Here is a 15,803-nt window from a genome sequence, read left to right on the forward strand (position 1 = left end):
TGGGGAAAATCTCATGTACACCAGTGCATAGTGTAATTATTAACATTTTTATATCTTTCCCAGTTTTGAAGTCAACTGCTTACTGCATGGCCACAACAGACAACTGAGCTACTAAGAATTACAAATATTGTCTTCCCTATAAGTGCAATATCTAAATTACAAAAGGATGTGTATAGCTACAGTATTTTATTTATTTTAGTGCTTGATTCAAATTGTTGACTATGGTCCTCTGCCCTATGGAGTACAGCATTACTGTGATCATTTAAAATTCTTCTGTGACTGTACAGCATTTTCAAATAAAATGTCTTTTTTTTCCCTCTAAATATTGTATTTTCTATAACTGTTCAGTTGTTTGTATATGATCCTCCTGAATTGTAAAGCGCTGCGGAATATGTTGGCGCTATAGAAATAAAGATTATTATTATTATATAACATGAGATGTGAAGCCACAACAATGTATGCCCACATGCTTACAGCTGTAAGGCACCTGGTAATAAAATACAACAGAGGATACACGAATATAAAGAAATGGTTCTTTCTTGATTCATACACCGTATACAGAAAGGTGATAGAAGCTTTTGAGCAGTTTGGAAATATTATGCAAAGCAGTATTATAAATATGTCTATATTATGCCAAGCAAGTAAAGAAAATGAAATGCAGAAGATACATTGTAGTCAAATAAAAATGGAATATTCACACTCATGCAGACATACAGCATCCTTGATGATGTATTGTTGATCTTTGTTTTGGAAATACACATTTGGCAAATATGAAGATCAAATGCTATTTATTTCTTTTAACACTGTATCATCAGAAGGAAAACCAGTAAAAATGAAAAAAGTCTATTTCAAATATCTACATGTAAAATTTTAGGCATTGAAAAAAAGCTCTTTGATGACAAAGTGTAGAATGATGATGCTATTTGCCAGACATTACTAATTTGTTTAATCGTCACAAAAGAATCACATTCTAGAACACACAATACTGCTAAAAAGTACTTTAGTATTTTTCATTTTTTTATCTCAATAAAACTCACTGGGTCAAAAGAAAACAAAATATATTGACATTTTCAATTTAATCTTAAAGAAATTAAGCAATATATAGGATATCTCATGAAGGAACACAATGGAATTGGTGTAATTTACACAGTCCACTCTCCTTTATCGTTAATGTACATCAAATACTTTACAACAAAGCATTAGTAAAAGGCAAGAAATATCTTGCCATACAGAAGAAACCTCAGATGCAACTTGAAGCCTAGTTCACAATGAGGAAAGTAAACAAAATGTGAAGGGCTGTTCCCCACAAATAATGTAAACTTTACTCTTGTGCTTAATGTACTATGTCAACACACCTCCAATGTGACTCCAGCGTTAGTTATTACCACCACAACCATTTTCCATTTATCTGGTGTATGACTTTGTATACAAAGATGTCTAAAGCACCAGTAATGTAAGAGATTAGAGCAGCATATTTATGTTACATAAAATATTTGCTATGCTGTGGTACTTCTTCATCGTTCATATACTCACTCAGGGCTATTACATCTATCTACAATTGATTTTATTCCATTCCATCAGCTTTCTAAGACACCATAATCGATTATTCACAAGGATTTTCACAACCTTTCTAAGGAACAGGCTTAACAAATTAAATCTGCAAGGAAAAATGTCTTATGTTATGCATGCACATGCACAGATTTTTAATCAGCATCTCAAACCCACGAGTCTGGAGAAGCAGGATAGTGGCTTGTTTCATAGTTCAGTTCACTATATGGACGAGCGGCAGAGTAGAAGTCAACATAGTTTCCAGTTGACTTTAATCCCAAGTGCATATTATACTCAGTGGTAGGAGGCCGGTGATGCGCTTGATCTTCAAAGAAAGTGTCATCAAAATTTGCTGTTGAATTCTGAAAAGGTTGGTAGGTTTCATAGTCTTTTCTTCCAGTTTCTTGTGGAATTGGCTGTGCAGAAATCTATTTAAGAAAGATTAAATCAGTTCAGAATAAATTTGTTCAATCTGCATTGATATTTGATTCTGATTTACAAAAGTTAAAAACATAATATAAAGGGGTTGTGCGAACTAGAGGAAAAGACTGCAGTTTGCAGAATGCACATCTTTACGATTCTCCATTGCAGGAAGGTGATCACATGACCAAATACATTTGGTCACAAGACCGACAGCCCACTTCACACTATTTGAGGGCAATAATTACAGTGTGCGCATAGTTACACAAACACTTAAAACAGACAATTCAGTTCATGAAAATCAATCTAAAAATATTGCTCAATTATTTTATTGTGAGTTTTTTTTCTTACTGAGAATCTGAAAATGCAACTATGAACTTAATTACTGTGGGCTGTTTGTTGGCTATTCATATTTGCCCTTTTCTTATAGATATGCAAAGTTTGTTGGTTAGTAACCAATGTGAGGTCAGTAGCCATAGAGACATACAAGAAATTTCTATTCCTAAGTAAAGGTTTAGATTGGGTTCCTTGGCCACCCATAGGAATTGGTGAACCCAAGGAACAAAAATAATGCAGATTTAGATTTAATTAAGCAATATCAGAACTATGTTTTTGATAATTCCCGTGTTATTTTGTTTCAGTATTGCAGAAATAAATATATACAAATCTTTATATATATTGTATAATATACTGTATAATTAATAATATATTATATATATAATACAATATACTGTAGCACCCCTGACTACATCAGGGTACTACAGGGAACTGCATCCTGTACCCCAGGGGGCAGGGCCTACCCCCGTGGTTCCAGGTTCCCATCAACAGTGTCAGTGACAACCGCAGTACAAATCCCAACCACACCTCATACCAGGACTGGACAGACACACCAGTGGGTTGGTCAAGTTGGAGCATGGCTGCCCACCTAGGGGTCAGGCAGACTGCTGGGAGGGGAGACAGAGTTGTTGAGTGGTAGCCCTCAGTGAGTGAGGAGCAGGGGAGTTGGAGCTCCCAGGCAGGCGACGGGCAGGGTCGCAGACGATGGTCCGGGACCACAGGAGTCGGGGACCGATATTAGGAACACTGGACAGGAGTGTAACAGACGCAGTCGAGGAGGACTGTTGGCACCAGAAAACCCAGCCACCTTACCGGTACCAAGCACGGCGGGGTACAGGACCCTAGATCAGGGAAGAGCTTCAAGCGCCTTTGTAATTAACCTGTGGAGGATAGTCTCTTTATGAACTTTCCCCAAGAGCTCAGAGATTGGAGGCACCAGCACACCGTGGGGAATAAGGTTCTCCAAAATACACAACCCACTAAAATCCAAGTGCCGGCCATCAAGCTCACAGCTGCCATACACAAGGGTAGCAGGGCCCCGAAAGCTTCAAGCCAAGGGGCCCCAACGGTCAATCAATTTGTACACGGAGCCAGGGCTCCGGACTTACCAAGTGACACTGGTGGGAGCGGGACCTGGACGGGCTCCCGCCGTAGAGACTGTGGTACCTAGAGACTTTGGTTTATGTTTACCATCTGTGTGAAGCTCTGCTTATTCCACCTGATCCAGCACCACAACTACCGCAGTAAGTAATCTGACCCCTGCACCGTGCTTCCCAAGGCCAAGCCACCCGTTCACCAAATCCCCACTATCACGAACATTAATCCCCTGTAAATATCCCCTTACATATGAAGTAGCTGCAAGCCCCCGGGTCCGAAGACCCTCGAGCCAGAGCAACCCCGGATCAGAGCAGTTCGACTGCTGCTGGGGTGGCACACCTTCAAATTCCTGGCGTCACAAACAGGATAAGAACTGGGCCCACTAACCCGGGTGACGTGCGCCATACAGAACTGCAAAATCTAAAAAGTGACTGTAAAATTACCTTGCCGCCATCTTGCCCGCCATCTTTGGCGCCAAAAGCAACAACTGTGCCATCATCCCCGGCAAAAGTGTGCAAAGCCGAAGCCCCACCCCTCGTTCTGAAAGCGCGGCCGGAAACCGGTAGTTCCCAATAAAACTTGTTCCCGAGAGTGTGGTGACGTAACACCAAGGGGGAGACAGGATGTGAAGGCGGAGATTGGCGCAGGGACACCAGGACTCTGCATTAAAATTCCTGGAAGGAGAAGCAGCAAGATGTCAGAACAACTCGACTGGTCACCTGAGAGTGCTGTTCCTGGGACGGCTGCCTGGATCGATAAGGAGACGGAACAACTTTGCAGGAGAATGCGGACGCAGTTTCTGTTCATGCTGGACGACTGGAGAGTTGGGATGAGGAGGACAGTGGCCGCGGCGGTGCGGGCCCATGAAGCGGATGCCCTGCGTGTGGGGCGGGTAAGCAGTAACCCAGTTCAGGTTGATCCGGCCTACCCGGCCGCGGAATTTGGTCCACCCCCAGCCATTGCAATAGCCATGCCACCTCCTCCACCCTCAGCTGCGGCTGCAGCCGAGCCGCTAACCCCGACACTGGCACTAGAACCTCCAGCCCCCACGGAAGACGAGCAGGCCAAAGTGCCTCTAGCCCTACCACTGGCCAGACCAGACAAGGCCGCAACGCCTCCGGTACCATTCATTGCCAGACCAGGCCAGGTGGAAACACCTCCTGTCCCGTCCATGGCCAGACCAGACCCGGCCGCATCACCGGGCCTGTACCTTTGTGCGGAGCACTCGGCCGCTGCTATCCCGGCTGCGGAACAGCCAGTTCTTTTGACTAACGCTGCAGAGGCGGAGCCTGCCAGCATGCTGGTTCCACCACCGCGCGGGCTCCCGGTAGCTGCCGGGGCCGCCGGAGTCTGATTGCAGAGATGTCCACCAGAGAGCAGCGTCATGCAGAGGTTGCAGCCCACACACACAGAGAAAAGGAGCACCTGAGAAGGGCTACGTTCCGGGTCAGAGGACCGCGGTACCGAGGTCTGGTGGAGCGTTTTCACCCTGTCAAGTGGTGGGGTTTTATCTCTGAGCTGGGCCTTGCTGCTGGGGTTTGTCTCAAGGAGGCATGTGGTGGAACAAAGGGACACCCTGACAAAAACCTATCACCAGGGGATATGGTCTCCTACTGTCGGCATTGTGGGGAGCGGGGCTGGTACGCCCTGGAGGTTAGAAAGCACATCATGGAGGGCAAAAGAGTAATGCCAGCTCCTGCAACTGCCGACAACTACCACAGAGAGGAGTGGTAGCAGAACCCGGCTATCTCATTGAAAATGTTATATGTTATGATGTTTCAATGTTTGAAAATCTGCATAATCAAAAATGTTGAAATTATTAATTATCCAGCAAAGTCACCTGATTTTCTGATGATTCTAAAGTTAAATATGGACCATGGCTGCAGGACTGGCAGCCAGCACAAACTTATGCTAGTTGTATATAGTTGCACCTTGTGTGCCTACCAGAGTCATCCCTTGAACCACCAGGGTTCAGTCCCCATCACCAAGGACACAGCAAGGAACTCGGGGTGGTGTGACACCATGGCTAGCGGTGGCACCAGGGTTCAGGTGTTTTGGGTGGCGGGTTGAAGGGAAAGGACTGTCACGGAAAGGAGCTGCAGCGGAGTAGGCTGAGCTACCAGCTACCGTTACAACCGGTAGCATTCCCAGTTGTTCTTAAATAAACTCTGAGTTTTGTAATGTTTCAAGAGAATTGCTTCCCCAAAGTGGGAAGAGTGTTTAATCCACTATCTTTTTCCAATTACAGTTTTAATAAAACTCTAGGTGTTTGGTTGCAGTTCGACTGCTGCTGGGGCGGCACAATACAATCATATAAGTAATAATCTAATATATAAAGCTCAGTGTATGTGTATGTGTGTATGTGTGTATGTCCGCTAAAGGAATCTGCACCGCCGCATGTACAAGCACGAAATTTTGCACAGACACTCCATGTGACTCAGGGAACGTCATAGACTATGTTTGGGCGGGAAAATTTAACCCCGTGCTTTCCAGTTACTCTACAAAAATCCTGCAGACAGTAAACTGAATTGAGCTGGGAGCTGCAAGCTATAAATAGCAACTGTCAGTGGTTGCTATAGGAACAAAATAAACTGTTAGTATACGAAGCTTATGTGTGAGGTAAAAAGATGTCGGTGGTGAGACGGATAGAGAGAAGGAAAAAGACAGAGACAGACAGAGACAGACAAGGAAAGAGACAGACGGGGAAAGACACAGATGGGGAAAGAGACAGCCCTGGAAAGAGACAGCCCTGGAAAGAGACAGACGCCCAAAGAGACAGACGGGCAAAGAGACAGAGTGAAAAAGAGACAGAGCTGGAAAGACAGAGCAGGAAAGAGACAGACCTGAAGAGAGACAGACCTGGAAAGAGACAGACCTGGAAAGAGACAGACGGGCAAAGAGTCAGACGGGCAAAGAGTCAGACGGCCAAAGAGTCAGACGGCCAAAGAGACAGACGGCCAAAGAGACAGACGGCCAAAGAGACAGACGGCCAAAGAGACAGACCTAGAAAGAGACAGCCCTGAAAAGAGACAGACCGGTCAAAGAGACAGACCGGGCAAAGAGACAGACCGGGCAAAGAGACAGACGGAGCAAAGAGACAGACCGGGCAAAGAGACAGCCCTGGAGAAAGACAGACCTAGAAAGAGACAGACCTAGAATGAGACAGTCCTGGAAAGAGACAGCCCTGGAAAGAGGCAGACCGGGAAGGAGGCAGACCGGGAAGGAGGCAGACCGGGAAAGAGGCAGACCGGGAAAGAGGCAGACCGGGAAAGAGGCAGATCGGGAAAGAGACAGACATAGAAACAGAAAGCCGGGCAAAGAGACAGCCAGGTAAAAAGACAGCCGGGTAAAAAGACAACCGGGCAAAAAAACAGCTGGGCAAAAAGACAGCCAGACAAAGAGACAGACGAGCAAAGAGACAGACGGGCAAAGAGACAGAGAGAGAGAGAGGCAGACAGATACAGAGATTGAGACAGATAGACTGATACAAATACAGACAGAGAGATAGAAACAGACAGACAAGGAAAAAGACAGACAGCGAGACAGACAGACAGCGACACTCAGACATAGACTGGGAGAGAGACAGAGAGACAGTTACTATCCCGGGCAACGCCGGGTACTACAGCTAGTATAATATATAACATTATGACTAGTGATGGGCGTAGAGAACTCCAGGGTAACGATCCGGGTCCAGCCGGCTGGGTAATGAAAAAAAAAATCAAAGAAAAAAAAAGAAAATAAGAATAAAGCAAGCGCTTTATACTTAACAGTCTTCATGTGGCTGTAACTCTGCTTCCAGGCCTCTCACTCTAATTCTGGGGCCACTTATCTTCAGGCATATACACTGCTTTCCCTGCCCCTCAACAGTCTTGGCATCTCTGGTTGCAGTCAGGCAGCACCCCCAGCCTGTGTGACAGCATGTCTGACTGCAAAAAAATCAGAGGCGCTGTGTGTGCTTCTAGAATGGTGTAAAAATAAAGGAAAAAATTGGCATAGGGTACCCCCATATTATGATACACAGCCATAATAAAGCCATGGCTACAGCCTGCAGCCTACAGCCATGCGCTTATCTTGCCTGTGTATCAAAATAAGAGGACTCACATGCGGCTTTGTTTTTAATTATTTAAATAGTTTTAAAAAACGGGGCTGTATTTCGTCTGTTATCCCCAGTCCTGCCGCTGTTCGCCATCCCCCAGTGTTCAATTACATAGATGAGGCCGCCGCCCTCATCTTCCGCAGTGCTTCGGCAGTCTCGAGCATGCGCAGTGGCAATATCGCGGGACTGAGCACTGTTTTCAAAACGCGGTGATGTTATTGCGCAGGTGCAAGATTATGGGCGGCGCTGTGAATGTCATCACCAGCGTCTTCCAAGTGTCCACCCATAATCTCGTGCCCGCCCTTTTACCTCTGCCTCTACCGTTATGCACTTGCGCTGGCCATTGCTTATTTTTATCATACCCGTTTACCTTTTTTTGAAAACAGTTCTCAGTCCCGCGATAGTGCCACTGTGCATGCGCGAGACTCTCAGAGCACTGCGGAAGATGAGGGCGGCGGCCTCATCTATGTAAATGAACACTGGGGGAGGGTGAACAGTGGCAGGAGGGGGGATAACAGACGAAATACAGCCCGCACCCGGGGCCAGCAAAAGGTAATATTTTATGAAGTTGTTATTTAGGTCTGAAAGGGGGGCCAGAAGCAAGATGAACATTTATAGAATACAGCCCGTGAGCTGCAGAAGTGGATTCTTTTAGTTTAATAGCAAAAATTCTGGTGACAGTTTCCCTTTAATATTTGGTTTAACACCCTTTGGAATGAATACCTGCAACCGCTTCCTATAACCATCAACAAGCTTTATACACCTCTCGGCTAGAATTTTGGACCACTTTTCTTTTGCAAACTGCTCCAGGTCTCCCATATTTGAAAAATTCCTTTACTCAACAACAAATTTAAGATCTTTCTACAAGTGTACAAAGGTATTTAAATCCGGACTCATTCCCGGCCACTTCGGAACTCTCCAGCACTTTGTTTCCATTCATTTCTGGGTGCTTATTGAAGTATGTATGGGGTCATTGTCCTGTTGGAAGACCCATGATCTAGGACACTGGAAATTGCATTGCAACCCAAAATCTCTTGGTAAAATATCTTTGGACTTCCACCTTATTTGACTATACGTACGGTGTTCTTTTCTCTGTAGGCCTCATTGAGTTTTCAGTACATGGTAGAATGATGTGTTTACCAAGAAGCTCTATATTGATCTCATCTGTCCATAAGATGCTTTGTCAGAAAGACTTTGGCTTAATCATACAGTTAGGTCCAGAAATATTTGGACAGTGACACAAGTTTTGTTATTTTAGCTGTTTACAAAAACATGTTCAGAAATACAATTATGTATATAATATGGGCTGAAAGTGCACACTCCCAGCTGCAATATGAGAGTTTTCATATCCAAATCGGAGAAAGGGTTTAGGAATCATAGCTCTGTAAATGTGGTGGCATGCAGAGCCCAACTCTTCTCTTTTTCAAGGGACCAAAAGTAATTGGACAAGGGACTCTAAGGGCTGCAATTAACTCTGAAGGCGTCTCCCTCGTTAACCTGTAATCAATGAAGTAGTTAAAAGGTCTGGGGTTGATTACAGGTGTGTGGTTTTGCATTTGGAAGCTGTTGCTGTGACCAGACAACATGCGGTCTAAGGAACTCTCAATTGAGGTGAAGAAGAACATCCTGAGGCTGAAAAAAAAAAGAAAAAATCCATCAGAGAGATAGCAGACATGCTTGGAGTAGCAAAATCAACAGTCGGGTACATTCTGAGAAAAAAGGAATTGACTGGTGAGCTTGGGAACTCAAAAAGGCCTGGGCGTCCACGGATGACAACAGTGGTGGATGATCGCCGCATACTTTCTTTGGTGAAGAAGAATCCATTCACAACATCAACTTAAGTTCAGAACACTCTCAGTGAATTAGGTGTATCTGTCTCTAAGTCAACAGTAAAGAGAAGACTCTATGAAAGTAAATACAAAGGGTTCACATCTAGATGCAAACCATTCATCAATTCCAAGAATAGACAAGCTGCAATTTGCTGAAAAACACCTCATGAAGCCAGCTCAGTTCTGGAAAAGTATTCTATGGACAGATGAGACCAAGATCAACCTGTACCAGAATGATGGGAAGAAAAAAGTTTGGAGAAGAAAGGGAACGGCACATGATCCAAGGCACACCACATCCTCTGTAAAACATGGTGGAGGCAACGTGATGGCATGGGCATGCATGGCTTTCAATGGCACTGGGTCACTTGTGTTTATTGATGACATAACAGCAGACAAGAGTAGCCGGATGAATTCTGAAGTGTACCGGGATATACTTTCAGCCCAGATTCAGCCAAATGCCGCAAAGTTGATCGGACGGCGCTTCATAGTACAGATGGACAATGACCCCAAACATACAGCCAAAGCTACCCAGGAGTTCATGAGTGCAAAAAAGTGGAACATTCTGCAATGGCCAAGTCAATCACCAGATCTTAACCCAATTGAGCATGCATTTCACTTGCTCAAATCCAGACTTAAGATGGAAAGACCCACAAACAAGCAAGACCTGAAGGCTGCGGCTGTAAAGGCCTGGCAAAGCATTAAGAAGGAGGAAACCCAGCGTTTGGTGATGTCCATGGGTTCCAGATTTAAGGCAGTGATTGCCTCCAAAAGATTCTCAACAAAATATTGAAAATAAAAATTTTTTTTTGGGTTTGGTTTATTTGTTCAATTACTTTTGACCTCCTAAAATGTGGAGTGTTTGTAAAGAAATGTGTACAATTCCTACAATTTCTATCATATATTTTTGTTCAAACCTTCAAATTAAACGTTACAATCTGCACTTGAATTCTGTTGTAGAGGTTTCATTTCAAATCCAATGTGGTGGCATGCAGAGCCCAACTCGCGAAAATTGTGTCACTGTCCAAATATTTCTGGACTTAACTGTATTTTGGCAAACTACAGTCTAGCTTTTCATGTTTGTGTCAGCAGAGGGGCTCTCCTGCCGTAGAAGTTAATTTCATTCAAATGTTGACACTGATGCACCCTGAGCCTGCCGGACAGCTTGAATTTCTGTGGAAGTTGCTTGAGTCTGCTTATCCACCATCTGGACAGTCCTATTTTGCAACCTTTCATCATTTTTTCTCGGCCGTCCACTTCCAGGGAGATTAGCTACATTGCCTTGGTTGTAAACTTTTTGATTATGTTGCGCACTGTGGAAAAAGGAACATCAAGATCTCTGGAGATGGACATGTAACCTTGAGATTGTTGATATTTTTTGACAATTTTGGTTCTCAAGTCCTCAGACTATTCTCTTGTTTTTGTTCTCATGATTAGTGTGGCACACACAGTCACACAACGCAAAAATTGACTTAACTTCTGTCCTTTTTATCTGGTGTCAGGTGTGATTTTCATATTGCCCACACTTATAACTTGCAACAGGTGAGTTTGAATGAGCATCACAAGGGTGAAAAAAGTTATTTACCCACAAATTTGGAAAGTTGCCAACAATTTTGTACTGTCCATTTTTGAGGTTTGTGTGAAATTGTCCAATTTGCCTTTTTTCTCCATTTTTTTTGTGCTGCTCCAAAACACACAGACAAAAAATAGATAAAAGCGTGTATGGCAAAATGTGTAATTGCAGTAATTTTCTGGAAGAAATTCTTCATTTTCTGGAACAATTTCATGAGGGTACCAAAACTTTCACCCATGACTGTATATGTGAATGTGTGTGTATGGATATATATATATATATATATATATATATATATATATATATATACTAGCTGTACTACTCGGCTTCGCCCGGGTTAATAACTGCTGTTAACAAATTAGAATGTATTAACAAAAATGTATTGTGCACACAAAAACTCTCTGTCTTTGTCTGTCTGTCTCTTTCCCTGTCTGTCTCAATCTCTTTCCCTGTCTGTCTATCTATCTCTGTCACTTTCCGTCTGTCTCTTTCCCTGTCCCTCTTTCCCTGTCTTGTCTCTTTCCCTCTGTCTCTTTCCCTGTCTGTCTCTTTGTCTGTCTCTTTACCTGTCTTTGTCTGTCTCTTACCCTGTCTGTCTCTTTCCCTCTCTTTCCCTGACTGTCTGTTTCCCTGTGTCTGTCTCTTAACCTCTCTCTTTCCCTGTCTGTCTCTTTCCCTGTCAGTCTGTCTCTTTGTCTGTGTCTATCTCTTTGTGCCTCTCTCTTACCCTGTCTATGTCTGTTTCTTACCCTGTCTGTCTGCCTCTTTCCCTATCTGTGTCTGTCTCTTTCCCTGGCCGCATTGTGACACGCCAACATTCCATTTAAGGGCGTGGCTGCGCATTCTTCTGACGTTCTAGCTGCACTGTGGCTCCCAGCTCCATTCGCTTTAATGGAGGTAGGTTTTTTGGTGAACAACTGTAAAGCGCTGGGTTAAAATTTCCCCTCAAAACATAGCCTATGACGCTCTCGGGGTCCAGAAGTGTGAGTGTGCAAAATTTTGTGGCTTAAATATAAGAGAATGAGGGCAAAATGTGACCAATAATTAAGGCATCGACAAAGACTACACCCTATTATTTGATATAGAAACAAGAGGACTATGGGAATAGTAGTCATGAGGTCATAGGATGACCAATTCAAAATGACAACAATTACTACTTTTTTGCAAAAATATAACAAGTATTTTATTAATATAATAAATAGCAAAAAAGTGACATGACACAATAACAACAGCATTAGACAAAAAATCAGGCTTCAACAAGGAGATGTCACTGACACAAAAGGACCAGGAGTCCACCGTTCATTGGGGAAGCAGAGTCACCAAAATAGTAGGTGGGATATGGCCAGACAAACCAAAGGATAATGGGCCCAAATAAACATCAATGGTCCGCAATGCGCACACCTATTGTAGTGTGCACCAAGAGGGGACGACATGCATAGGGGGTCCAATATCCGGAAAGTCGGACCATTTACCACACCGCAATTATAGCAGAGACCAGCATTAGTCCCCCTATGCATGTATTTTGGTGACTCTGCTTCCCCAATGAACGGTGGACTCCTGGTCCTTTTGTGTCAGTGACATCTCCTTGTTGAAGCCTGATTTTTTGTCTAATGCTGTTGTTATTGTGTCATGTCACTTTTTTGCTATTTATTATATTAATAAAATACTTGTTATATTTTTGCAAAAAAGTAGTAATTGTTGTCATTTTGAATTGGTCATCCTATGACCTCATGACTAAAATTTTGTGGCTGTAGCTGCGACGGTGCAGATGCCAATCCTGGACATACATACATACACACATACACACATTCAGATATATATATATATATATATATATATATATATATATATATATATATATATATATATATATATATATATATATATATATATATACATACATACAGTCATGGCCAAAAGTTTTGAGAATGACACCAAAATTATTTTTTCACATGATCTGTTGCCCTCTGGTTTTTAATTGTGTCTGTCTGATGTTTACATCACATACTGAAATATAATTGCAATCATATTATGAGTACCAAAAGGTTATATTGACAGTTAGAATGAGTTAATGCAGCAAGTCAATATTTGCAGTGTTGACCCTTCTTCTTCAGGACCTCTGCAATTGTCCCTGGGATGCTCTCAATCAACTTCTGGACCAAATCCTGACTGATAGCTGTCCATTCTTGCATAAGCAATGCTTGCATTTTGACAGAATTTGTTGGTTTTTGTTTGTCCACCCGTCTCTTGATGATTGCCCACAAGTTCTCAATGGGATTAAGATCTGGGGAGTTTCCAGGCCATAGACCCAAAATCTCTGTTTTGTTCCATGAGCCATTTAGTGATCATCTTTGCTTTATGGCAAGGTGCTCCATCCTGCTGGAAAAGGCATTGTTGGGTGCCAAACTGCTCTTGGACAGTTGGGAGAAGTTGCAATTGGAGGACATTCTGGTACCATTCTTTATTCATGGCTGTGTTTTTAGGCAAGACTGTGAGTGAGCAGATTCCCTTGGCTGAGAAGCAACCCCACACATGAATCGTTTCAGGATGCTTAACAGTTGGCATGAGAAGACTGGTGGTAGCGCTCACCTCTTCTTCTCCTAATAAGCTGTTTTCCAGATGTCCCAAACAATCGAAAAGGGGATTCATCTGAGAAAATGACTTTACCCCAGTCCTCAGCAGTCCACTCCCTGTACCTTTTACAGAATATCAGTCGGTCCCTGATGTTTTTTCTGGAGAGAAGTGGCTTCTTTGCTGCCCTCCTTGAAACCAGGCCTTGCTCAAGCAGTCTCCGCCTCACAGTGCGTGCAGAAGCACTCACACCAGCCTGCTGCCATTGCTGAGCTAGCTCGGCACTGCTGGTAGTCCGATCCCACAGCTGAAACAGTTTTAAGATACGGTCCTGGCGTTTGCTGGTCCTTCTTGGGCGCCCTGGAGCCTTTTTGGCAACAATGGAAGCTCTCTCCTTGAAGTTCTTGATGATGCGATAGATTGTTGACTGAGGTGCAATCTTTGTAGCTGCGATACTCTTCCCTGTTAGGCCATTTTTGTGCAGAGCAATGATGGCTGCACGTGTTTCTTTAGAGATAACCATGGTTAACTGAAGAGAAACAATGATACCAAGCACCAGCCTCCTTTTAAAGTGTCCAGTGGGGTCATTCTTACTTAATCATGACTGATTGTTCCATTAACACAGGTGTGGGTGTTGATGAGGACAGGGCTGGCGATCAATCACTAAAACAATGTTAGCTGCTCCTTTTAAGGCAGGAATGCAATGATGTTGAAATGTGTTTTGGGGGTTGAAGTTCATTTTCTTAGTCAATATTGACTTTGCAAGCAATTGCTGTTAAGCTGATCACTCTTTATGACATTCTGGAGTATATGCAAATTGCCATTAGAAAAACTTAAGCAGTAGACTTTGTAAAAATTTACATTTGTAGCATTCTCAAAACTTTTGGCCGTGACTGTATATAGATAGATTATATATATATATATATATATATATATATATATATATATATATATATATCAGTCATATGGAAAAGTTTGGGCACCCGTATTAATGTTAACCTTTTTTCTTTATAACAATTTTGGTTTTTGCAACAGCTATTTCAGTTTCATATATCTAATAACTGATGGAGTCAGTAATATTTCTGGATTGAAATGAGGTTTATTCTACTAACAGAAAATGTGCAATCTGCATTTAAACAAAATTTGACAGGTGCATAAGTATGGGCACCCTTATCAATTTCTTGATTTGAACACTCCTACTTTTTACTGACTTACTGAAGCACTAAATTGGTTTTCTAACCTCATTGAGCTTTGAACTTCATAGCCAGGTGTATCCAATCATGAGAAAAGGTATTTAAGGTGGCCACTTGCAAGTTGTTCTCCTATTTGAATCTCCTATGAAGAGTGGCATCATGGGCTCCTCAAAACAACTCTCAAATGATCTGAAAACAAAGATTATTCAACATAGTTGTTCAGGGGAAGGATACAAAAAGTTGTCTCAGAGATTTAAACTGTCAGTTTCCACTGTGAGGAACATAGTAAGGAAATGGTAGAACACAGGTACAGTTCTTGTTAAGCCCAGAAGTGGCAGGCCAAGAAAAATATCAGAAAGGCAGAGAAGGAGAATGGTGAGAACAGTCAAGGACAATCCACAGACCACCTCCAAAGACCTGCACCATCATCTTGCTGCAGATGGTGTCAATGTGCATCTGTCAACAATACAGCGCACTTTGCACAAGGAGAAGCTGTATGGGAGAGTGATGCGAAAGAAGCAGTTTCTGCAAGCACGCCACAAACAGAGTCGCCTGAGGTATGCAAAAGCACATTTGGACAAGCCAGTTACATTTTGGAAGAAGGTCCTGTGGACTGATGAAACAAAGATTGAGTTGTTTGGTCATACAAAAAGGCGTTATGCATGGAGGCATAAAAACACGGCATTCCAAGAAAAGCACTTGCTACCCACAGTAAAATTTGGTGGAGGTTCCATCATGCTTTGGGGCTGTGTGGCCAATGCCGACACTGGGAATCTTGTTAAAGTTGAGGGTCGCATGGATTCAACTCAGTATCATCAGATTCTTGACAATAATGTGCAAGAATCAGTGACAAAGTTGAAGTTACGCAGGGGATGGATATTTCAGCAAGACAATGATCCAAAACACTGCTCCAAATCTACTCAGGCATTCATGCAGAGGAACAATTACAATGTTCTGGAATGGCCATCCCAGTCCCCAGACCTGAATATCATTGAACATCTGTAGGATGATTTGAAGCGTGCTGTCCATGCTCGGCGACCATAAAACTTAACTGAACTGGAATTGTTTTGTAAACAGGAATGGTCAAAAATACCTTCATCCAGGATCCAGGAACTCATTAAAAGCTACAGGAAGCAACTAGA

At 43.0% G+C, this 15,803-nt stretch overlaps 1 protein-coding gene across 8 annotated transcripts in view; it reads right to left on the reverse strand.

Annotated features, from left to right (window-relative positions):
• Positions 1-771: 771 nt before the first annotated feature.
• Positions 772-15,803, reverse strand: part of CTNND2 (catenin delta 2) — a 3,073,686-nt gene continuing 3,058,654 nt past the window's right edge. For all 8 annotated transcript variants that reach the window (XM_075314970.1, XM_075314969.1, XM_075314967.1 and 5 more), the window contains one exon: positions 772-1,976. In XM_075314970.1, the coding sequence (XP_075171085.1) occupies positions 1,716-1,976 (261 nt within the window). In that variant the 3' untranslated portion in view covers positions 772-1,715. The remainder of the gene's footprint in view (positions 1,977-15,803) is intronic.

Source organism: Anomaloglossus baeobatrachus, chromosome 6 (assembly GCF_048569485.1).
Source record: "Anomaloglossus baeobatrachus isolate aAnoBae1 chromosome 6, aAnoBae1.hap1, whole genome shotgun sequence".
Lineage (NCBI taxonomy): Eukaryota > Metazoa > Chordata > Amphibia > Anura > Aromobatidae > Anomaloglossus > Anomaloglossus baeobatrachus.